This window comes from Sus scrofa, chromosome 12, assembly GCF_000003025.6.
Source record: "Sus scrofa isolate TJ Tabasco breed Duroc chromosome 12, Sscrofa11.1, whole genome shotgun sequence".
Classification (NCBI taxonomy): Eukaryota; Metazoa; Chordata; class Mammalia; order Artiodactyla; family Suidae; genus Sus; species Sus scrofa.
This window is the reverse complement of record NC_010454.4, coordinates 19431397-19455381: the sequence shown is the minus strand read 5'-3', so window position 1 is coordinate 19455381 and position 23985 is coordinate 19431397. Positions and strand designations below refer to the sequence as shown.

At 51.4% G+C, this 23985-nt stretch overlaps 1 protein-coding gene across 2 annotated transcripts; it reads right to left on the bottom strand.

Moving 5' to 3' along the window:
- MEOX1 (mesenchyme homeobox 1) lies at positions 2952 to 23985 on the bottom strand. 2 transcript variants are annotated; one of them, XM_003131376.5, is made up of 3 exons: positions 23047 to 23979; positions 6581 to 6753; positions 2952 to 4977 (listed from the first exon to the last, which is right to left on the bottom strand). In XM_003131376.5, the coding sequence occupies exons 1-3, from the start codon at positions 23513 to 23515 to the stop codon at positions 4855 to 4857; spliced, it is 765 nt and encodes a 254-aa protein (XP_003131424.2). In that variant the 5' UTR covers positions 23516 to 23979; the 3' UTR covers positions 2952 to 4854. The 2 variants fall into 2 exon arrangements, with proteins under 2 accessions (XP_003131424.2, XP_005668827.1); XM_005668770.3 differs by lacking the exon at positions 6581 to 6753 and having other exon boundaries at positions 23047 to 23985.

The following is a 23985-nucleotide window of genomic DNA, read 5'->3' as shown; positions in this document are numbered from 1 at the left end:
CTTATCGAAGTTAAAATTCTCATATTGAAAGAGATTCTTTTTTACTGATTTTAGAAATTGGATAATGTTGCTTCCCGATGTGAGGCATCGGCCTCCTGTTGAAAATCAGGCCTTACTTCCTCTGTGTGCCTTTCACGTCGTCCGTTTCGGTGCCCATGGAATGCCTAAGTCCTTGGGGGGTCCAGGTCTGGGAGATCTTTCCAAATGGAAGGAAATGAGCATGGGAATGTAGGCAAGAAATCACATAGTATGCCTACATGGAAGGGTGAGTGGCTTGGTATTGCTGGTGCTTGAGTATTGAGTGGCTTGGTATTGCTGGAGCTTGGGGTGTGTGGCAGAGGGTGGTGTGACAAAGTTGTTGAGGTAGGCAGGGGCCAGAGCATGGGGACCCTGCAGGATTATAAAGGGTTTAGAGCTTTGTTTTGTAGGTGATGATTCTGTTTATTTGTTCGTGTGTGTGTGTGTGTGTGTGTGTGTGTGTGTGTGTGTGTGTGTAGGGCCACATCTGCAGCATATAGAAGTTCCCGGGCTAGGGGCTGAATCCAAACTGCAGCTGCCGGCTTACACCACAGCCACAGCAACACCAGATCCTTAACTCACTGAGCAAGGCCAGGGATTGAACCCACATCCTCATGGATACTAGTTAGGTTCGTTACACCTGTGCCACGAGAGGAACTCCCTGGTAGACTTTAAATCAGGGGTGACAAGGTTGATTGTGTGTGAGTGCTCTGGGGAATGGATTTTGAGAGCTATTAGGGGCTGTAATTCAAGTGTGAGATGTTGACAGTCTGAACAAAGGCAGTAGCGATGGGGAGACAAAGAATGCAGTGTGTGTGAGAGATAGCCACACGGGAATCGAGTTGAGCAGGACCCAGTAATGGATTGGTTCCGCAGAGCAAAGAGGACGTGTCTACCAAGGATGTGTCTCAGGTTTCTAATGTGACGAAATGAGAGCGTTCCCATCCTGGCTCAGCAGGTTAAGAACCCAATATAGTCTCCGTGAGGATATGGGTTCAATCCCTGGCCTCACTCAGTGGGTTAAGGATCCAGCATTGCCATAAGCTGTGGTGTAGGTCACAGATACGGCTCAGATCTGATCCCTAGCCTGGGAACTTCTATGCGTCACAGGTTCAGATGTTAAAGAAAAGAAAAGAAAAAGAAAAAAAGAAGGAAAGAGTGAATGCGGTTTCTAGCATGAGTGAATGGGTAGGTTGTGGCGTTGCCAACTAAAACAGAGGATTCAGAGTGCAGGCAGGAGAGCCAGCCTAATCCCGGGAAGGGAGGGTTCCCCTGCAGATATTTTGAGTTGAGGTGCTTGTCGTCATCTCGGTGGCAAGGGGCAGTAGGCCACAGAATGTGAAACTTTAAGCTCCCAGATCAGGGGTAGCGGAAAGTGGGTCTGGTGCCAGAATGCCAGATGTAAATTCCAGTGTCATCCCTGGAGTGGTCAGTGTCGGTGAGGTGGTGCAGCAGTGACAAAAGACCCTGGCTTATAACAGAAAACTTTCATATCCTCATTGACATAGATGAAGGTTGCGGGCTGGTTTTGGCTTTTCTCCACATCTTTCTCACTCTGGATTCGCAGGTGGAACCCCCTTCTCAGCCTCACACAAAAGGAAAAGAGCAATGGCAGAGCCACACAATGACTCTAAAGCTTCTGCATCGACCGGGCACAGGCACTCTGCTCACATTCCATTGGCCAAAACAGGTCACGTGGACAAGGCTGATGCCACTGGGGTGTGGACACACACTGTTTCCACAGAAGAGACAGATGTGGCAATGGTCAGGGTTCCCAGGTGGAGAGGGAAGAAAATAATTGAGCCCCACCAAGTGACCTACGACAGCTGCTAATGGGCTATAAAAACTCTTGGGGTTTTCTCAACTTCTCTCTGCTTTGGTTACTTCATCTGTAAGACAGGAATAGCAGCCCTATCTCTCAGGATTGTTAGGGAATTAATTTAGTTTGTATGTGTAAAGTACTAAGAACAGTGCCCAACCCAGAATAACCACTGTATAAATGTAGGTGGATGGAAAGGAGGAGAGAAGGGGGTTATTACTTAATGGGTATAGGGTTTCGTTTAGAAGATGAAAACGTTCTGGAGATGGGTATCGGCAGTGGTTGCACAGCAGTGTGAAAGTACCCAATGCCACAGAACGGCACACTTAAAAACGGCATTTTTTTTTTTTTTTTTCTCTTTAGGGCCACACCTGCAGCATATGTAAGTCCCCAGGCTAGGGGTCGAATTGGAGCTACAGCCGCCAGCCTACACCACAGCAACGCAGGGTTGGAGCAGTGTCTGCCACCTACACCACAGCTCATGGCAACGCCAGATCCTCAACCTGCTGAGCAAGACTAGGGATCGAACCCGCCTCCTCATGGATCCTAATCGGGATTGTTAACCCCTGAGCCGTGAAGGGAACTCCCCCAAAAGGCTAAATATTTCTGTTGGGTACGTTTTACCACAATTAAAACAGTGTGGGCAGATGGGATCATCTGGGGAGGGCCAGAAGCAGGGGAAAACAGCAGTGGGCAGAAAAAGGAAAGCTTGGGAACCAGCAGTGGGGGCAAAAGCACGGAGAACGGGAGACTGAGTCTGCATGCGAGACAGAGAAGGAAACTTCTAGACAGATAAGAAAACCACAAGAAGATGTCCTCTAAAGCCACAGGAATTGATTTAGGAAGGGGTGTTGGAGCGCCTGAGGGTGTCTGCCTTCTTGGCTTTGAACCTGGACCTTCCCTTTGGCACCTTGATTCTGGTGGGTCTGCTTTCCTCTGCCAGTTCCTGATGGTGTCATTGCTGGGCACCGCCCACAATGAGCCCAGACTGCCTCGGTGCCAAAGCCCAGCCGGGTCTCTTCCGTGAGCTCCCTCCCTCCCCTCTCTCTAGCCAGTCCCGGACAGCTTGCTGAGACCCATCTTTTTTAAGTAAAAGCATGTGGGATTGAGGACATTTTTTCATATCTCATTTTTATTACCGTTGGTGTATATTGCTGCACCTTGAAAAACAACCCCCCCATTGAATTTAAAAATTAGGGATGGTTAGTTTATGGTCAAGATTCCTTTATGAACAAGAGTTCACCTTTTGCTTACAAAACTTGGACTATTTGATAAGCCATAGGTTAGGGAGACGGAAAGCTAAAATTTTACAAAGGGGAACGAAGACAATAGAGTTGCAAGGACAATAAGTTTTCTTGTTTTTACATCAATTACATTTGCACCCCCACCTTTTGAAAAACCAAGGGATACCTCGATCTAGAGGATTTCTTCCTTTTTTTCATTGCTTCTAGATCTTTCCGGCTCATCATTACACCAGCATCAGAGATTGGCCCACAGAGCTGTGTGCGCTGCCAGCAAAAAGGCCTGGGAACGTGGCTTTTTTTTTTTATTGATTTTATTTCTCAAAGAGTTTTCTTACTAAGTGAATTGACCTTACACAGTTAACTTGATGTAATCTAAAGAAAATAGATGAAGTATGCTTTAGAAAAAATTACACATGCTCCAAGCAGCCATCTCATTAGGCAATCATTTCCCACGGCGTCTGTCCTTTTGGGATGGGGAGGTGGGGTTCTTTTCACCCGTGAGTGATTATGTCTACACACGAGAGCTCCAAACTCTTGCTGACCTCCCTCGGCAACACCAGCTGGTGTTGGGGGACAGAGCAGAGGGCCTCTCTCAAGGCTTCAGTTACCTCAGGTTGTTTGGCCGACAGTCCAGGAGTGGCACCCCAGGGCTTCTGGGCAGTTCACACACTTAAACTTGGCAGCTCCTCCCATAACAATGGCATTTGTGGAGCATGTCAGAGGGGCTCGGATGCATCCCATAGAGAGACAGGGACTTTTTCTTGTTGTTCCTGTTCGGTAGTAAGAGTTCACTGAAGCACAGGATACTGCATTTCTAGAACCTTCCACTCCAGGGTTCCACATTTCTAGGCCCTCACCCAGCAGCCCTACTCTGATGGCTCCCCCCTCCAGGCCTCATCTCAAGGGTGTGAGCATCGGGATAGGTTTTTCAAGTCCAGAAATGAGAGATTTAAAAGGAATAGCTGCTCCAGGGCTCTGGGGCCCTGCTCAACAGTCCCAGGGGTAGCTCAGAATGGGTTTTCAAGAAGTAGGTGCTGTTGTGGGTCCATTCTCAGTCACCCAGTCAAGCCAGGTCTCTGGGGACCCACAGAGACCTCCACCAGGCTGGTCCCCTGATTGTCTGCTTCCAGCCAGGGCTCATGAACTCGCCCACGTAGCCAGCAAGCTTAGAGACAGGGATGGCTTCTGATGTGCAGCAGCTACGTTTCTGTCTCCAAACGTCCTCACGGTGGTTTCTCCTGGAGTTTGAGGATAACTGAGGGCCCCCACAGCCTCAGTTACAGGACGCAGAAAGGAAGGGTGGTGCAGGAGGAATAAGTGTCTCTTTTCCTTTCTTTGAGGGCATCTGCTTTCGTGAATCACCAGGTGTTCCCAAGGCTCCTGTCCCAGCAGGCCAGGTATCCACACGTGGAGCAGGAAGGTGGCAAGAGGTGGTATGGGCGGCTGCCAAGAGACCCCAAGACACCAAGAAACAGTGTCCCTGAGCTGTTCCTCGGATTTACTCAGGTCCGATCTGGCTGCTGTATGATTGACCCCGTGAGCATGGTGGGAAGCAAAGGCCCTGGGGAAGGGCTGCTAAGACAGAGCAATGCTGGATGGAACTTCCTGGGAAACTTCAAGGCTCTCAGGAACCCTGGGCAGCTTCCTATCCAAGAGTCACTGCACTATGAGGAGGGGCTGCCCTGACTGGACGGGGAGAAGGTGGAGGTGGGACTGGGTGGGGAGAGTTGGTAGGGGGCTCAGTCCTCAGTGTGTTTCTCTCCCTGGAGAATCTCACTCTGAACTTGGAGAAGTGGCAGAGTCCCCATCCTCGGGGTCCTGCCCCTGCGGGGAGATGGGCTGACCGCCCTTCACACGCTTCCACTTCATCCTTCGGTTCTGGAACCACACTTTGACCTGAGGAAGGAAAGACAGGAGCGCAGTCACTTCAGGGCAGGGGCAACCACCTCCTTATGCCGACGCTCTGGGGTGCAGCCCCAGGGACTCCAGCTGGAAACTCTGCTTGTCCCTCCCCATGCCTCTAAAGGTGCCAGGAGTTGAGACCAAAGGGAGGACCCACAAATCTGACCAAAGACCTGTCTGCTGTCTCCAGAAAAAGGAAACCTGACAGGCAGAAGGATGGGTTCCGAAAGTTGCTCTGCATTGGCCCCACCCCCTCTCACAAGCCCCGCCCCTCCTCTGCCAACACCCCCTCCCTCTAGCTTCGATTACCCAAGGGTCTAGGAGCAGAGGATCCCCAGCCTCACCCTTAGGCACATTGATAAAGCACTTTTCAGCTTAGATAGCTCTGGTCTGGAATTTTCTCATCGGAGCTTCAGCTTTTCCCTGCAGGTAAAGCTGCAGGGTGGGGTTAGGACCCTGTTTTACAGATGGAGACCAGAGAGGTGAGGCGAAGGCATGTCCCAGAGGTCCCAGGGTCCCGTGAGTATGGGTGAAAAGCTCTGAGGGGAAGCCCCAAACAAGGGGTTAGGGATTTTTTTTTTTCCCCTCAGAGTGTGCCCAGGAACAAGCTGCTTATCGAAATGACCTGGGGAACTTAGCAGAAATGCAGATTCCTAGTTCCAATCATCATTACTGCAAGGTCGCTCTCCAGAACTCTGGAATCTCTGGTTTGGTTTAGTTTTTTACAGCTGCTCCTGCAGCATATGGAAGGTCCCAGGCTAGGGGTTGAATTGGAGCTACAGCTGCTGGCTTACGCCACAGCCACAGCAACACCACATCCGAGTTGCATCTGCAACCTGCACTGCCGCTTGCGGTGACGCCGGATCCTTAACCCACTATCGAGGTCAGAGATCGAATCCGCGTCCTCATGGACACTAGTCGGTTCTTAAACTGCTGAACCACAACAGGAACTCCTGGAATCTCCATTTTAAACAAGGGCCTGGGTGATTCCACTGCACACTCAAGTTTGGGGCTAACCAGCTCAGAGGTTCCAATTCTGGCTGCATGTGAGAATCACCTGGGGGACCCCTGAAGAATTCTGATGCCTGGACTCCACTCCAGACCAATGAAAACAATCTCTCAGGTGGAGCCCAAGACCCTGGTGCTGTTAGAACGTCCACAGGTGATTCTCAGGTACAGTCAAGAGTTGAGAACCACTGGACTGGGCATAGGAAGAAGAGAAAGAAGAAGGTTCTGGGAGGAGGGAGTGGGGAGGAGGATGAGAATGCACAGGAAAGGAGGGATAGTCAGAAGAGAAAGGGGGAGTTCCTGTCGTGGCTCAGTGGTTAACGGACCCAACTAGCATCCATGAGGATGCAGGTTCGATCCCTGGCCTCGCTTAGTGAGTTGAGGATCCGGCACTGCTGTGAGCTGTGGTGTAGGTCACAGATGTGGCTTGGATCCCACGTTGCTGTGGCTCTGGTGTAGGCTGGCAGTTACAGCTCCAATTCGACCCCTAGCCTGGGGACCTCCATATGCCACAGGTGCCGCCCTAAAAAGATAAAAGACAGATAAACAAACAACCAAACGAACAGGAGGGGGGTCCCCTGGGCTGCACCTGACGCTCGGAGAGGTCCAGGTTCACGGCGATCTCATATCTCCGGAGCCGGGTCAGGTAGTTGTGATGAGCAAATTCAGCCTCCAGCTCCCGAAGTTGCTCCTTGGTGAAGGCCGTCCGCTCCTTGCGAGCCTTGCTGCCGGCCTCTGGCTTTCCTCGGTTCTCCTGATTGTCTAGGGGCAGAGGGCCCCAAACAGGAAGATGTGAGCCACAGGGACCTTAGTTCCCTGTCTTTTGTCCTCAAGTAATGGCACAGCCTCTCCCCGTCTCTCTTATTTTTAAAGGATGCTTCGAAAGCACCCACAGAGTCCCTTTATCATTCCTTCCAGTGTCTTAACCCTCAGAGAATTAGAACATTTTTTGGATCCCAACTTCAAGTGTCCTGGCCCAAAACTATTTTTAATTCCCAAAACACAAGAAGCTGCCCTGGGCTGTTTAACCATCTCTACCACTCAGGCCACACCCAGCTTGACATTAGTAGTGGCTCTAAGCCGATGGCACAAGATGCTCTAAAAGAAAGGTTTTCTGTCCTCAGCAACATCAGCATCATATAGGAACTCATAAATGCAAATCTTTGGGCCTCACTGCACTCCAGCTGAACCAGAATCTCTGGGGGTGGGTCCCAGCTACTAGTTTTAACAAGCCTTCCATATGATTCTGGCACAAAGTCAAGGTTACAAGCCGCTGCTCTAAGACCTTGTTACTCAAAGGGTGCTCTTGTGGCAACAGCAACAGGGCCTGGAGGGAGCTGATCAGACTTACAGGATTCCCCCGCCCCCACTCCGCCCTGTCCCCCCAACCTCAGACCTACTGAATTAGAATCTGCATTTTAGCAAGATCCCCAGGGGAGTTGTGTGCCCATGTAAATTGGTAAATTGAGAAGAGCTGCGGAGTTCCCATTGTGGCTCAGCTGTAACGAACCTGACCAGTATCCATGAGGATGCAGGTTCGATCCCTGGCCTGGCTCAGTGGGTTAAGGATCTGGCGTTGCTGTGAGCTGTGGTTTTGGTCACGAGGCAGCTCGGATCCCCCATTGCTGTGGCTGTGTCATAGGCTAGCAGCTGCATCTCCCATTCGATCCCTAGCCTGGGAACCTCCATATACCACAGGTGCAGCCCTTAAAAAAAAGAGAGAGAGAGAGAGAAGAACTGCTTTATGTTTCTTCTCCTTCTCTCGGCTTTGACACCTGGAGGGGCCAAGTCTGGAAACTTCATCCATGAAGGAAGCTCTGAGCTAGACCCCGCAGGGGCTCAATCATAGCTGCTAACAGGGCTGCAGGGACCAGGCACCTTACATGTATCGGCCGCGGAATCCTCGCAATAACTCAGCCAGTTAAGTTCTAGGAGCAGCCCCATTTTATAGACCAGAAAACCAAGGCCAGAGACGTGAAGCAAGTTGTCCAAGTTCATCCAGTTCATCTGGCCAGTGAGGGACAGGCTCAGGATACACACTCAGGCAGTTTGACACCCACACTGTTCCGATAAAATATATGCAGGAAGGGTTTACAAACTGTAAAGTGTGGTATACACAGAAGTGACGGTATGGTGATCTCCGGAGCAGGGTAAGGGGCGGCTCTACTTCACTTTGGTGGTGGCGGTGGGGGGAGAGGCGTCCAGGAACGAGACGACCACACCCACACAATTCGCTACGGATGCGTGCCACGTGGCCGGGGAAGGGCTCCAGGAAATATTTTTCACGCAGGGCTCTCTGCAAGTTAGAAATCTTTCACTTCATTGCCCTTGTTTTACAGACAGGGAAGCAGCCGAGAGAGGTGGGGATGTGGAGCCCCCCTCGTCCACCCCGCAATCGCAATCGCGTTGGGGACGTTAGCAAGCCGGGCCTGTCCCCTTGATTTTTTCTTTTGCACGTCCTCCGCCCACGTGCTACGCGCCGCGGGGAGCCAGGGAGAAGGGCGGGGAGTAGCAGGAGGCGCATGGGACAGAGAAGTGGGAGACGCTTGCCCCCGCCCGGCGTCCCCGGGGGGAGCAAAGGAGGCGGAAGAAAGGCGCCCCCCCTCCCCCGACCCCCGCAGCCCCGATGCCTGGCTCCCCGCGCCGCCCCGGTCTGGGTGGGCCACCTGCTGGGCGCGCCCGGGGGCCGGGAAGGAAGGGGGCGAGTTCCGCGGCGGGGCAGCCTGCCCAGACCCTTCCGGAAGCGGAGCGGGGGCTGGAAGGGAAGTACGCGCCGCCGGGCCGGGTCCCCCAGGAGTCCTCAGCCTTGGCGACCATGGGCGGGGCACATGCCAGCCTGCGGGCCCAGAGCAAGGTCGGGACACACAGCTCCTTTGCCATCCGCCCCTGTCTGGGGGCTCAGGGCTGCCCAGCGCTTCCTTTTCGCAGCAGCAGGGGTGTCAGACCCACCCCCGCCCTGTGCCGAGGTTTGAATCCTGGACCTTCTTGCTGGAGCCTCTGAAGAAGTCTGAGCGTCAGCCCTCTCAGCCAGAAGTCTACCTCTCAGCGTTGCTGGGAAGCCTGGACCAGCTGCGGAAAATGCTTTTAAAACTTCAAAGAGCTGGACAAATATAAACTATTCTTTCGATTCTCCAGTTCCTTGAGAAGCCATCTAAGGAGCTGGAATAAGAGCAGCTGTCCTTTCTCGAAGGCTTCCACTTAGCTAAGATGCAGTCAGGGTTTTAATCCTCCCCACACAACACCCGTAGGAGTAGGTACTATTATTATCCCTTTGGCTTTCTTGGGTGGATTTGTGTGATAATTTGATTAATAGCTCTCTCTCCCAGGGGATGTAACTGCTTTTTCTCACTTGCTACTGTACCTGGCACACAGGAGGTACTTGCTAAATCCTTCTCTGTATACAGAGGCAGAAGCTGCCCCAGAGAGGCCCAGGACCTTGCCCAGTGTGCCAGCCAGCTAAGGGGCAGCAGCACTGAGATCCGCCTGCCTAGAGCAAAGTCCATCTGCTCTGGCGTCAGGTTCTCCATCTTTTGGCCAGTTGGCTGGGGGCTGGACCTGGACCATGCAGCCCTGCTTGTCTGTACCCCCAGGGCTCCTGGGTGTCCTGTCCTGGGTTGATGCCCACACCCACCCTCCCCTTCTCCCCAGGCTGCTCAGATGAGCACAGCTGCCTGTGGGATCCTCCCAAACAACCCAACCCCCTCCAGAGCCCTGCTCATATTCCTCAGAGAGAGGAGGGCCCATAGGGGGAGGAGCCCTTTGGAGCTGGTCTTGGATGGGTTATGGGGACAGCTGACCATTATCAGCCAGGCCACACCCTCTCCATCCATTCTCCACTCCCATCTTTTATTGTCCTGATTTAGGTACTGAGGCTTCAGCGTGAGCGGGGAACCAAATTCTGAATCCCTGTGTGAACCTCAGGGCAACACCTGCTAAAGGCCTTGTCCCTCATCAGCTGCCCAGAAAGATAAGAATTTCTGTCATTATAAGAAATGACAAAAGGGGAGTTCCCTTCGTGGCTCAGCAGTTAACAAACCCAACTAGGATCCATGAGGTTGCAGGTTGGATCCCTGGCCTTGCTCAGTGGGTTAAGGATCCGGCATTGCCGTGAGCTGTGGTGTAGGTCGTAGAGGCGGCTCGGATCCCAAGTTGCAATGGCTGTGGTGTAGGCCGGCAGGTGTAGTTCCAATTCTATTCGACCCCTAGCCTGGGAACCCCCATATGCCACCAATATGGCCCTAAAAAGTAAGAGAGGAAGAAAGAAAGAAAGAGCGAAAGGGCCAGAAGTATGGCAAGCAAGCTAGGACAACGGAAGTGGAAGTTATGGTTCTTTTGGTTCTGCAGTAGTATAGGAAACGGCAACATTTTCATCAAAATAGGAAAAAGGAAAGAAAAACAATGGGCATTTTCATGCCACTTCTGGCCAGGGAGCGTGGGTTCTGCCTGCTCACATGCACAGCGTGTATGCACACTAACCCCAAGATGGTTTGATCCCAGGAGAGTACACGTTTGTTGGGGACCCCCCTCTCCTCTCTGGGCCTCAATTTCCCCATGGGTGAAGCATGGGATTGGGCTGGGCTGTCTTTCTCCTGCGGAGCTGACGTCAGAGTTTTTTTCCAGTGTGCAACCCTGACTCCCTCTTCTCTCCCTACTCCCTCTTCTGTTGAGAATGCCTGGCATGGAATCCGAGGTCTCTTCCAGTGTCAGTAGTTTTTTTTTTTTTTTTTTTTTTTTTTTTTGCTTTTTAGGATGGCAGCATATGGAAGTTCCCAGGCTAGGGGTCCAATCGGAGCTGTGGATGCCAGCCTACAAAACAGCCACAGCCACTTGGGTTCTGAGCTGAATCTGCTACCTACACCACACCTCACGGTGGTGCCAGATCCTTAACCCACTGAGCGGGGCCAGGGGTTGAACCCATGTCCTCATGGATACTAGTCCGGTTTGTTAGTACTGAGCTACACTGGGAACTCCCCAGTTTCAGAGAGTCTTGTCTTGGCCCCATGTGTGTGTGTGTCTCGTCCCAAGGCCCTCAGCAGCCTTCCCCACATCCTCCGCCCAAAGATCAGGGCTGTTGCTGGGAAATTTCTCTCTCCCTCTGACACACAAATCTCCCTAAGCGTGGAGCTGTGTGGAGGAGAGCTGTGTTTGCAGAGATTTCTGAGGACCCGTTAGAGAGCCTGGGCCTTCCCTGGCTCCAAGAAAGAGCTCTCTGACCTTGGGCAAGTCCCTTAAAGTTCTCTGAGCTTCAGTTTCCTCATTTGTAAAACAGAATAGCTGTGCCCACTGTGATCAGAAGGCTGCTGCGGAGGTAGAAGGAGGCGGGTAACATGTGTTAGCACTTAGCACAGTGCCTGGCACACAGTTGAGATGCCTTTTGAAAGAACCATCAGAAGAGGTTCTACTGGAGATGATGTGGGAGTGATGACTCAGGCAGAAGTAAAGTTTGATGCTTCTCCAGGCACCCTGTCTCCAGAGCTGGGGGAAAGGGGTGCCTTTTTTTTTCTTTTTAGGGCTGCACCTGTGGCATATGGAAGTTTTCAGGCTAGAGGCTGGATGGAAGCTGCAGCTGCCCGTCTACACCACAGCCACAGCAATGCAGGATCTGAGCCGAACCTGTGATCTACACCACAGCTCACGGCCATGCCGGATTCTTAACCCACTGAGCAAGGCCAGGGTTTGAACCGGCAACCTCATGGATCCTGGTCAGGTTCGTTACTGCTGAGACACGGTGGGAACACCCTAGTCGGGTGCTTAACCCGCTGAGGCACAAAGGGAACTCCAGGATGCCTTTGAAATATCTGGCTTTTCAACTATTTTCCCTCCTTCACTGCTTTGTCACGTCTGTGCTCGAATCTGGGTCTCTGGCCCCTGTCACTTCCAGGCACAGTGACCAGAACTGATCAGAGTGACAAGCCCCATCAGTCCCCCTGATTCTTCCTCAGGATGCCTCTTCCAGGATGGCCGAAGGAGGAGGCTGGCGCTGAGCTGGCTGCTGCTCTGGTTAAGGAGGGGCCACCCCCCACATCCCCCACCGCCGCCGCCCCGCACACCCTCAGAGGGAGCACAGCCACGATGGAACGATCCACAGCGCGCAGAGAAATGCAAACAGGATGTGTGTGTGTGTGTGTGTGTGTGTGTGTGTGTGTGTGATTGCGGTTTCTACCATTATCCAAGGAAAATTATTTCATACATAGCTGTCACATTTGGCAGGCCTTCTTAAAGTTAGCAGACAGCTTTATCGGAACCACGAGGAGGTTCAGACAGACCTTGGGGAACATGTCTTTTTGGAGTCCTGTATTCCTACTCCGCAGCCCTCTCAGCCATTTAACATAAATTTCTATCCAAGCCCCGAGAGACAGAACATGTCCCGTATTCGAGGAGCACTTTGTAGTCCACAGTGGATTTCTTCTCCCCAGACCTGAACCGCTTTTGGGCTTCCCTGTGTACTACAGGATCATAGAACAGTAGAACAGGAAGGGGGCTTCGAGATGACCTGATGTGGCCTTGTCATTTTACAAGCCAGCCCAGAGACGGTAAGAGACTTGCCTGAAGGTGCACAGCAAATTCTCAGCTGACTTGGGCTGAGAATGCAGGGGTCCTTGATAGGAAGCTATTTCCACAATATTAGGCAGCTTCCTATTGGATCCTCTTAATTATTCTGCGAGGAAGGTAAGGTATACATCAGCCCATTGAACAGATGAAGAAAGTAAGATGCAGAGACGAAATGGCTTGTCCCCTGGGACCAGTCCCGACTACAGCTACCACATATATCACACTGCGCTGTGGGGTTGGTGACTATGGAGTTGTGCTTGCTTCAGAGATGCTATCTGGGTCTGGGTCCAGGTTGGTCTCCCGGGACTCCCCAGGGAGGGAAGTGTGAGGGGATATTTGGGGCATGATGGCAAATCCTCTGAAAATGGTGTCTGTAGCCTCCTTGGCTGTCACAGTGCAGACTTTTCATGTCCTCACTAATTTATATATATATATATTTTTTTCTTTTTCTTTTTCCTTTTATGGCTGCACCTGTGGCATGTGGAAGTTCTCGAGCTAGGGGTTGCATCAGAGCTGCAGCTGCCAGCCTATACCGCAGCCAAGGCTACACCAGATCTGAGCTGCATCTGTGACTTATGGTGCAGCCCATGGCAACCCCATATCCTTAATCCACTGAGTGAGGCCAGGGATGGAACCCACATCCTCACAGAGACTACATCATGTCCTTAACCTCCTGAGCCTCAGTGGGAGCTCCCAGTGTTAATATTTTCAACTTCAGAGGGAGGAGTCAAACCCTCAAAAGAGATAAGAGCCAGGCCCAAGGCCAGTTGGGCGTTTGCATCCAGACCCCCTTGGCTTCCAGGGACTGGCCTGCCTTTCTCTCTGGGTCCCACCCCACCTCAATGTCCTGGCCCTTTCCCCCTCCCTTGGGGATCTGAAGAGGCAAGGCAGGGCTCTCAGCCTCTGCGAGGAGCCTAGCAGTAGGGTTGGGGGATTCAGGAATGTTTGCTGGGATGGGCATGCCTAGAGCTAAAAAGTCCTCTTGGCTTAAGTGCCAGGTGGGGGGGGGAGCAGTGGGGGGGTGAGGGCGAGTAGGGTGGGCTGGGTGAGGAGGTGGGGAGTGGGGCTGGCAGAAGAGGGGAGCAGAGGCGTGGAGGGAGTCGAGGGCAGTGGTGATGAGAGGTGGGAGCAGCAGCAAACTTCCGAGATGGTCGGGGGAGGCGTGGGCAGCGCTGGGCTTTGTTTGTGTTTATAAGTTCCAGATGTCACCTCAGCTGTCACCAAAGGAAGGGTAGGCCTCAGGCCCCAGGCCCCACGGCTTACACTGTCCCTCCACCACTGAATTCAAGGAAAAACGTGACATATACAAGGAGGGAGCTGGGAGAGGAATCTTGGCCAGAGGCCAGGGCAGTGTGATTCTGTGAGCAGAGTGGGCCCTGGGGGAGCTGGTCCCAGGGGGTCTTCGGGGGCCTTGAGTCCTGGCCCTCGGAAGGGAGTGGGTGTGTATTTGAGGTCACCCAGTCTGGTACTCAGTGTCATGCTCGTGACCTGGTGACACTCACTGGGGTTGTCCATTTATTTCGTTATCACCTCCTTTCCTTCTTCCTCTGTCAAACTGTCTGCTTCTTTAGAGAGTCCCTCCTAAGACCACTTTTTTCTTCTCTCCTTACGGGTGTTAGATAACAGTGCGGGGAGCTGCTTGTAGCCAGAAACAATATTGCATGTGAATGGAACAGCTGGAGGGTCAGAGGACCCCAGGCTGGCTCTGAGGTCGTGGGCACCTCTGAGGGGCTGACAGAGGGGGTTTTAACTGGAGCATTTGTGCCACTGCTAGCACCTTGTCCCTGTACCCTCTGTTGATGGGCTGAATCATGCCCCCCCCCATCAATATGCTGATATTCTAAGCCCCAGTGTACCTCCAAATGTGACCATATTTGGAGACAGGGTCTTTAAAGAGGTGACTAAGTTAAAATGAGGCTGGGGTTTGGAGTTCCCTGGTGGCATAGCAGTTAAGGACTTGGCATTGTCACTACTGGGGTGGGGATTTGATCCCTGGCTCGGGGAACGTCCATGTGCTTCAGGTGTGGCCCCCAAAATTTAAAAGTTACAAAAAAAAATGGTGCTGTAGGGGTGAGCCCTAATCTAATCTGATTAATGTCTTCAAAGAGAAACACGGAGGAAGTATCACACAGAGGAAAGGCCACATTGAAGACATGACAAGATGGCAACTGTTTACCAAAGAGAGAAGCCTCAGGAGAAACCAGACCTGCCAACGTCTTGATCTCTAACTTCCAGCTTCCAGAACTGTGGGAAAAATAAGTGTCTGCTGTTTAAGCTACCAAGTCTGGGGTATTTTGTTGTGGCAGCCCAAGCAAACTAAGATGCCCCCCCGATTCCCTGTAGCAGCCGTGCCTACCACTGAGGAGCCAGAGGGAGCAGGGCCACGGGGGTGCTTGGCAAGGCTGACTCAAGCCCACAGGGACCTCTCTGCAAATTAGAAAAAGATGCCCTTGCCTCTAGACTGGAGAGCACAGCCCCTTGTCCCTGTGGCAGCTGGGCCTCTAGCTGCCCCGCCGTGAGCGACCCCCTCCCCAACTGCCTGGCCATGGTGGGTCACCTTTATTGCTCAGCCACAGCAGCTCCATGTGCTTCCCAGCCATGGCAGTACTTGGGATCTGACCCCAGGACCCCGTGAGGGATTCCTGTGAGTCAGCCCAGCCTGCATGTGGGTGTGTTTATGCATCTTTCTGACCCTCACACTCACCCTGACCCCGCGCTGGTTTTATGATTGAAGTCTGGTTTTCTGCACACTTTTTCATGAGTGAGACTATAAAAGTTCCTGATGCATTTTACAGAAGCACATCACACATGGTGAAAACCCTCATGCCGGCTGATGGAGCCAATCTCAAAAAGTGAGAAGATGAATGAGTCGATGCCAGCCTGCCGTGCAGAGGTTATTGACCAGCTATTGAGTGAGCGTCTCCTGTGCGAAAATGTTTCAGCAGGTGCGAGGGAGCCTGCACAGGCGAGGAAGGTGGCATTCCGGCCCTCCAGACACTTCGGGTTTAAGGAAAAAGGCAGCCATCTGCATCTATAACTCTGGATACAGGCCAACTGTGGTTTGATGCTAAAACAGAGATAGCAACAAGGCATGGGTGTGGGGAGGCGGGCCATGAAAGGATCCTTGGACATTCGATAAACTAGAAATAGAAGGAAATGACCTCAATATAATAAAGACCATCTATGGAAAGCCCACAGCTAACGTCATACTCAGTGGTGAAAAACTGAAATCATTTCCTCTAAGATGAGGAAAAAGATGCCCATTCTCCCCACTTTTAAAAATTTATTTATTTATTTATTTATTTATTTATTTATTATCTTTTTGCCATTTCTTGGGCCGCTCCCACGGCATATGGAGGTTCCCAGGCTAGGGGTCAAATTGAATCTATAGCCACCGGCCTATGCCAGAGCCACAGCAATGCAGGATCCGAGCCTCATCTGCCACCTACACCACAGCTCACAGCAACGCCGGATCCTTAACCCACTGAGCAAGGCCAGGGATCGAACCCGCAACTTCATGGTTCCTAGTCGGGTTCGTTAACCACTGAGCCACGACAGGAACTCCACCTCCCCACTTTTATTCAAGATAATATTGGAAGTCCTAGCCAGAGAAATCAGGCAAGAAAAAGAAAGAAGAGGTGTCTAAATCGAAGAGGAGGTGGAAAAATGATCTCTGTAGATGACAACATCTTGTATGTGGAAAATGCTAAAGATTGCATACAAGCCTCTTAGAGCTAAGAAATAAATTCAGCAAGATTGCCGGATACAGGATCGACCCATACAAATCACTTGTGTTTCTATACATGAAAAATGAACAATCCGATAGGAAAGTAAGACAATGATCTCATTTACAAAGCATCAAAAAGAATAAAGTACCCAGGAATAAACCTAACTAAGGAGGCAAAAAACTTGTAAATTATAAAACATTGCTGAAAGAAATTAAAGACACAAATAAATGGAAAGACATCCTGCGTTCATGGATTGAAAGACTTAATGTTGTTAACATGTCCCTACTACCCAAAGTGATCTGCAGATTCAGTGCAATCCCTTTCAAAATCCCAATGGCATTTTTTTGCAAAAATAGAAGAAAAGCTATCCTAAAATTTGTATGGAATTACAAAGAACCTGGAATATCCAAAACAATCTTGAGAAGGAAAAAACAAAGCAGGTGGCCTCATGCTTCTTGATTTCAAAACATACTACAAAGCTACAGTAATCAAAAGAGTATGGTATTGGCACCAAAAACAGACACACAGATCAACAGAACAGGAAAAAAAAAAAAAAAAAAAAAAAAAGGCTGGGAAGTAAGCCCTCGCATAGATGAGCAAATGATCTTTAACAAAGATGCCAAGGCTTCACTTGGGAAAGGGAGAGTCTTCAGCAAATGGCTGAGAAAACTAATCTCCATATGCAAAAGAATGAAGCTGGATCCTTATCTTATACCATAGATAAAAATTAATTCAGAATGCATTAAAGGAGTTCCCGTGATGGCGCAGTGGAAATGAATCTGACTAGGAACCATGAGGTTGCAGGTTCCATCCCTGGCCTTGCTCAGTGGGTTAAGGATCCGACGTTGCCGTGAGCTGTGGTGTAGGGCACTGACACAGCTTGGATCTGGCATTGCTGTGGCTCTGGTGTAGGCCAGCAGCTGTAGCTCCGATTAGAACCCTAGCCTGGGAACCTCCATAGGTGGTGGGTGCGGCCCTAAAAAGACAGAAGACACCAAAAAATGCATTAAAGACCTAAAAATGTAAGACCTAAAACTAGGAAACTCCTAGAAGCAAACATGGGAGGAAAGCTTTATGACGTTGGAATTTGGTAATGGCTTCTTGGATACGACACCTAAAGCACAGTCAACAAAAGCAAAAATAGACCAGTAGGATTACGTCAAACTTAAAAACTTCTGTGCCTCAAAGGAAAGAATCAACAGAATAAAAAGGCAACCTATGGAATGAATGGGAGAAAATATTTGTGGCTCGTATATCTGCTAAGGGGTTGATATCTAGTATATACAAAGAAGGCCTACAAGTCAACAATAAAAAAATCAAACAATCCACTTTAAAAATGGGCAAAGGACTTGAATAGACATTTCTCCAAAGACGATATACAAGTGGCCAATAAGCATATGCAAAGATGCTCAAATCACCAATCATTAGGGAAATACAAATCAAAACCATAGTGAAATGTCACCTCATACCTATTAGCGTGGCTACAATAATATTTAAAAAAAAAAATCCCAGAAAGTAACAAATGCTGGCAAGGGTGTGGAGGGATTAAAACTCTTGTGCACTCTTGGTGGGATTGTAAATATTATATAGCTGCTGTGGAAAGCAGTAGGGAGGGCTCTCAAAAAATTAAAGGTAGAATTACCGTATGATCCACCAATCCCACTTCTGGGTATATATCCAAAAGAATTCAAAGCAGGATCCGGAAGAGATATTTGCATACCTACGTTCATTGCAGAATTATTCATAATAGCCAAGAGAGCAAGCCATTGATAGATGAGTGAACAAAGAAAATGTGGTTTATGCATGCCATGGAATATTATTCAGCCTTCCCAAATAATGAAACCCTATGGTACGCTACAACATGGCTGAGCCTTGAGGACATTGTGCTAAGTAAACCAAGCCAGTCACGAAAAGACAGATGCTGCTTGCTCCCACTTATATGAGGTATGTATGTAGTTAAATTCTTAGAAATGAAAGTAGAATGCTGGTTGCTAGGGCCTGTGCGGAGAGGGTAAGAGGAGTTGCTTTTCAGTGGATATAGTTTCAGTTTTGGAAGATGAAAAATTCCACAGATCTGTTGCACAACCGGTATGCATATAGTTCACTTAAAAATGGTTCTGATGGTTGTGACTAGGCTCCATGAGGATGCAGGTTCGATCCTTGCCCTTGCTTAGTGGATTAAGGATCTGGCATTGCCGTGAGTTGTGGTGTAGGTTGCAGAGGTGGCTAGGATCTCGTGTTGCTGTGGCTGTGGTGTAGGTCGGCAGCTGTAGCTCAGATTCGACCCTTAGTCTGGGAACTTCCATATGCCACAGGTCCTAAAAAGCAAAAAAAGAAAAGATTCTGATGGTACATCTTACATTATGTGTTTTTGACTGCAATTTTAAAAGATTTCAAATACATGATGTCCAATGGTAAGAAATCTTAGGAGAGCTCCTTTATGAAGATATAAGCTGTATTTATAAAATCAGTACAGTTTCTAGCAATGCTATACTTTCTTTTCCCCTTTCTTTCTTTCTTTTGGGCCGCACCCTTGGCCTATGGAAGTTCTTAGGCTGGGGGTTAAACTGGAGCTGCAGCTGCTGGCCTAGCCTAGCCACAGACACAGCAACTTGGGATCCGAGCCCTGTCTGTGACCCTACTTGTGGCAACGCCGGATCTTTAACCCACTGAGTGAGGCCAGGGATCTTGGATACTCGTCGGGTTCGCTTACCACTGAGCCACAACAGGAACTCCAATAATTTGAAACTTCCAAACTGCAGCTTTCACGGAAATGATGCTATGTACAAGTAAAGAAAGGAAGGAAGGAAGGATGGATTCTTGGAGTAGGTGGCTTTCAAAATAAGTGGGCAGAGGGTGTTTGAAGTAAGAGGGAAGCACTGAGAAAACAGGAGTGTGATGGGGAGAAAAATCGGGGTGTGTTTGCAAGGCTGCTCAGCGAGGTGAGTGGAGGTGGAAGTGGGAGGGTAGCCTGGAGTTGGAAATCAGGTAGGAAAGAGGCCAATCTGTGAAGGGTTTTTCAGCCTCAGGGGAAAAAGGGTGCACGTAGCTGGGCAGGTGCAAGTGGCGATCAGATCTCGTGGGGAGGAAATCGGGGAAGGAGGAGCCCTGGGGGACACACGTGTTGGAGCTGCCGAGGGGACAAAGCTAGTCTGCTGAAGGCAGAGTGAGTACATGAGAGCGTCGGTGATCAGAGCTGCACGGAGCCCGGGTATCCAGCCCTCCCAGGCGGGTGATCTGTTCACCTGGAGCCCAACTGATCACGAGCGACCTTCCCTTGAACCCCATCAGGAAATCACCGCGAAATCCTTCGTTCCCATAAATTCAGGATGACCACGGTAGCCACGACAGGCTGGGGGCAAACGATAGTGGCCTCGCAGCTGTCCCTGCCAGCAGGGGTCTTTGACACCCCCCTGGCCCTGGGGAGGGACTGGTTGGGCTGAGTTAACATCCACCAGTCTCTTAAATCAGTCTTGTGCTGTGAACTGACAGAAGGTCTCAGGGTGGGGGCCAGGGAGCCCCACTTTCCTGAGCAAATCGGCTTTACTTCCACTGCCAGGCAATGACGGGGGACAGTGGGGACTGTCAGACAAAGGACAGGGGAGAGCAGAGAACGTTCCTCTTGAGACACCTCTCCGTTATGCACCCTCCTTGGCCAGGTCAGCCGGTGTGGGATGAATTTACCTGGCACAACTCACCCCCTCACCCCAACCGCTCCAGCAGATCGCTGAGCTCCAGGCTCCTAACTGGTGGCCACTGGATTTCAGGACAATAATGATGGCAAGAAGTTCCCCCATCTTACGTCCCAGACTCAGGAAATTCTGAGACAACATATTTGAAATATTCAATTGCACCATCCCCATAAACACAGGGCTATCTGTCAGATTCAGTGTTGACTTGTTCTGCACATATGGACCTCATACCACTCAGTTTATGGAACTCACATGCCAGGCACAGGGTTAATCTTAGGAATCACAGCATTTGACCTTCGCAGTGACTCCATGGGGAAAGTGATATCGTTAGAGTCCCATTTTACAGCTGGGGAAACAGGGGCTCCGAGAAGTTAAGAGCTTCCCCAAAGTCATGCAGTCAAAGGGACCGTGCTGATCCTGCAGCTTGGCTGCCTGACTATGAAGCACCATGGAAAAAACGTTTCTGCTCACTGCTGGTTAGCCTTCCAGAGATAGTTAGCAGGGGCCAGGGTGAGGCGCGAGAGGCACTCACATAATCAAGAGAAAGAATATTTTAATGTAAATTTAAAAAAAAATCAAAATTAATACCCAAAGTCCACCATGAACAGACTGTCAAAATTTCGAATAGAGAATCCAGCCAATGGCTCAGGATTGGAAGGGTGGGGTGGGGGTGGGGGAGTCTTTGTGGGTTTGTGTCTCGTGAACTGAATTCCAGATTCCTGCAGTTGGTTGTGAGCCCTGCTCATTGGTTTCCCTTTTCTTCAGGCGCTTTCAAAGCTGATCTTTCTTGCCTCCTTCCCGTTCGGTTAAATTGCAAAGGAAGATGCAAGTCACGGGCAATGAGGATTTCCATGCTGACCTGAGCGGGTCTGGAGCGCCCCCCCCACCCCCCGAGAATGAATGAGAGTCAACTTGCTGTGCCCTGCTTTGTGACTGCTGCTCCTCTGCTGCTTCTGAGGGGACTTGGAGGGAGAACCCAGGGCCCCTCCTGGCTGGGAACCTCCCCCGACCAAAGACAGACCCTCTGAGGAAGGTGTCTTTGTGCCCTGGGGTGGCCAGCTGCTTAGCACATGAGCAGCGCCATCCATGGGCCACTCGCCGAAAGGAGAGACGGTACATTTGGGTCTCGCCAAAACACGGAATGATCTTGCCTACATCCAGCCCTTGGCTTTGCCCGAGTCTTCCCAGTGCCCTTGGCTCCCAGGTCCCTGGATGCAGCCAAGGTGGATGTGGGCAGAGATGGAGGAGCTACGGTGGCAGGCGCCACAGAGGGGAGGGCTCTTCAACGAGGTGCAGAGCCAAGTGGCTGAGAGCTTCTTGGAGAGGAGAAGCAGAAATGCCCCGTTCTCGGCACATCTCCAGCCAAGCCTAGGAATAGGTCAGGATTTAGCCGACTGGGGACTTAAAGGGCCCGTCTACTGAGCAGCCTGGAGGGCTGTGGTTTTTATCATTCATTGCAAGCACACCGAGAGGCTTCTTCAAGCCTGGAGACCCAATATTTCAAAATGAAGAATTGTGCTTGAAATCTACCGAAGGGGGTGGGTTTGGGGTCTGAAGTCTGGGGTTTGAGTTTTCTTCTTGGGTGACTAACTGTCCCTGGGGTGCTGAACTTTCAATGCTAAAACTGGAAAAGTCCTGGCTTCCTTGAGATGAATGGGTCGTTCTGTTTTGACTCCTTGCTAGCAGTGCTCCCCTCAAACTTTTAAGTTTCTCCTTTTCCACGCCTAAAGAATCAAGTCACTGATAAGACCTGCTGTATCAAACTCGAAAACCTGTGGGACTCAAAAGAGCTATGGTATGTTTCCTGCAGCACCTCGAACCCCCTGAATCAGAGCACATCCACTGCCAGACAGGCACCTGCTGACCTCCCCTCCCTCTCCGTTTGCGCTCTTTGGAGGTGGGAGTGAGACCGCCTTTTCATCTCTGCAACCCCAGGGCCTCTTGGCAAAGAGAAGATGCTCGGGAAGTCTGTGCTACGTTGAAAGCGCTTTGTAAAGCAAAGCGGAGCATGTTTTCTTTGGTTGGCTGCTCCTCTCATTTTCAGCCTGCCCCTGGTGAGCCCCAAGAAGGGTCCTCTGTAGGTTCAGACAGTCAGATGTACCCCGAAGCAGTTGTCAGGAAGACACAATGGGGCAGAAGGGGCAGGAGGCCAGGGCACTGTCTTGTGCTGTGTGAGATGGGGGAGGGATCCAGGCCAAAGGTGAACAGGAGGTGAGAGAAGCCCGTGGTGGGGGGCTAGGGGGGGTCCCACTGGGAGATGAGGAAAAAACAGGTCCCCACCACGGGGAGGAGATGGACTTTAGCTGGGATCTTAGCAAGCAGCCCAGCTCCAGCCTCTGGCCTCGGGGGCTCCAGCACCAAGCTGGGCGTTACCTTCACGCCAAGATCCAGTGCTTGCCCTCTGCTGCCTGCCTCCCTGATTCTCTCTGGAGGGCTCCTCAGAGGGGCAGCCTGCCCTGGGGGTCACCCAGACCTTAGCAGGCTGAGCTGACCCTTTGGCCTGGGCCTGGCCTGCTGGGTAGGGTGGTACCTCCTGGGTGGTCGGCCCCAAAGCTCAGTGCTTGCCTCTTGCATCCCCGCCCTGTGCCTGCTCCTCTGCCTCCTGGACACACAGAGTTCTGGTTCTGCTTGGCTGCCCAGGGTCCCAGCCTTGATCTTAACCTTCCAAGTCTCGGTTTTAGCTGATGCCCCTGGGAGCAAGTCCTGGGGCTCTGGGACTGTTTGGAGCTGGCTGGGGTGTGGTGGGGAGAAGCATGACCCAGAGGCAGCCCAGATGCAGGAAAGCCCCTCTGCGGCCCTTGCCAGCCTCTACCCAGAGGCTCCCTCCCACATGCCCTCCAACTCGATGTGGATCCTGTTTCATTCTCTCGCTGGCACATTTTTCTGGGGCCCAGGAAGGCTGGGGACATAGTCATAGCCCCCATCACCAGAGACTCCTGAAACTCCGAGGTAACTGGTCTAGTCCCCGCCTCTGATTAGGTTAGATCCCAATTTACGGTCAGGGCACCTAGGCTCAGAGAGGGCAAGCAACCGCCCCGAGATCACACAGTAAAGGAAACGTCAGCTGTTCCCCAGCCACCTACCTGAACTCTCCTTTTTCCGTCTGGTTGACTTCTTCTCCGTCTCATTGGCACTGCTCCCAAGGACCTCGTAGTCCTCGCCCGGGCCACCCGTGGTGTCCACCAGGCCTGGGCTGCGGGCCCCCATCTCCTTGGAGCCCCCCGCCGGGCCTGGGTTGAGCCTCCGCCGGGCCTCCGAGACAGGGAAGGGCCAGTCAGGGGGTTGTGGGAAGGCGGGGTGCTGCTCAGTGAAGAGGCGCTCCTCCTGGGGCAGGCTGTGCGGGGTGGCCGCCAGGCAGGAGGCCGAGAAGTCAGGGTACGCTGTCGTCGCTGTCGCTGTGAAGTCTGGTTTCTGGTGGAAGGAGAACGGGGTCGGCGGGTAGTGGGGGAGCCCTGAGGCCCCGCTGCCTTCTGAGTGGGGGTTTCGAAGGCAGCCCCAGACCGGGGCTGGGGGGTGGGGGCCCCTCATGCAGCTGCTGGCCACTGGATCCATCTGTCGTCTGCCCCACGTCTCAGTCCTTTCAAAGGCTGGATTGGTATACTTTATACTCAATTTGTTAAAAATGCAAAAAAAAAAAAAAATTTTTTTTTTTTTTTTTTTTTAAACAGAAGAGAAAAATGTTCAACAGAAAAATTCCACCCAGGACCCCAAACAAACACCAAAACTAAAGTCGCTCCTTACGGTCCGCACACAGGTGGCTGGCTCCACACACGTGTGTACACACCTCTATCAGACTTCACTCCTGGCTTCCTGGCCCCCCCGACGCACCAGCTTGCCTATTGGGGTCCCCTGTACGTGTATGTGTCGCTGATGACACTCAACATTTTCACTGTCCCAGCCCAGACGCACCAGCTAAAGAGCGCTTGTCCTGGAGCCTGCAGCAAACGCCTGCAGAGAGCTGGTCCAGGGCTGCTGAGACACACTTTTAAATCCTGCGGTGGGGAGAGAGTGACAAATTTCTG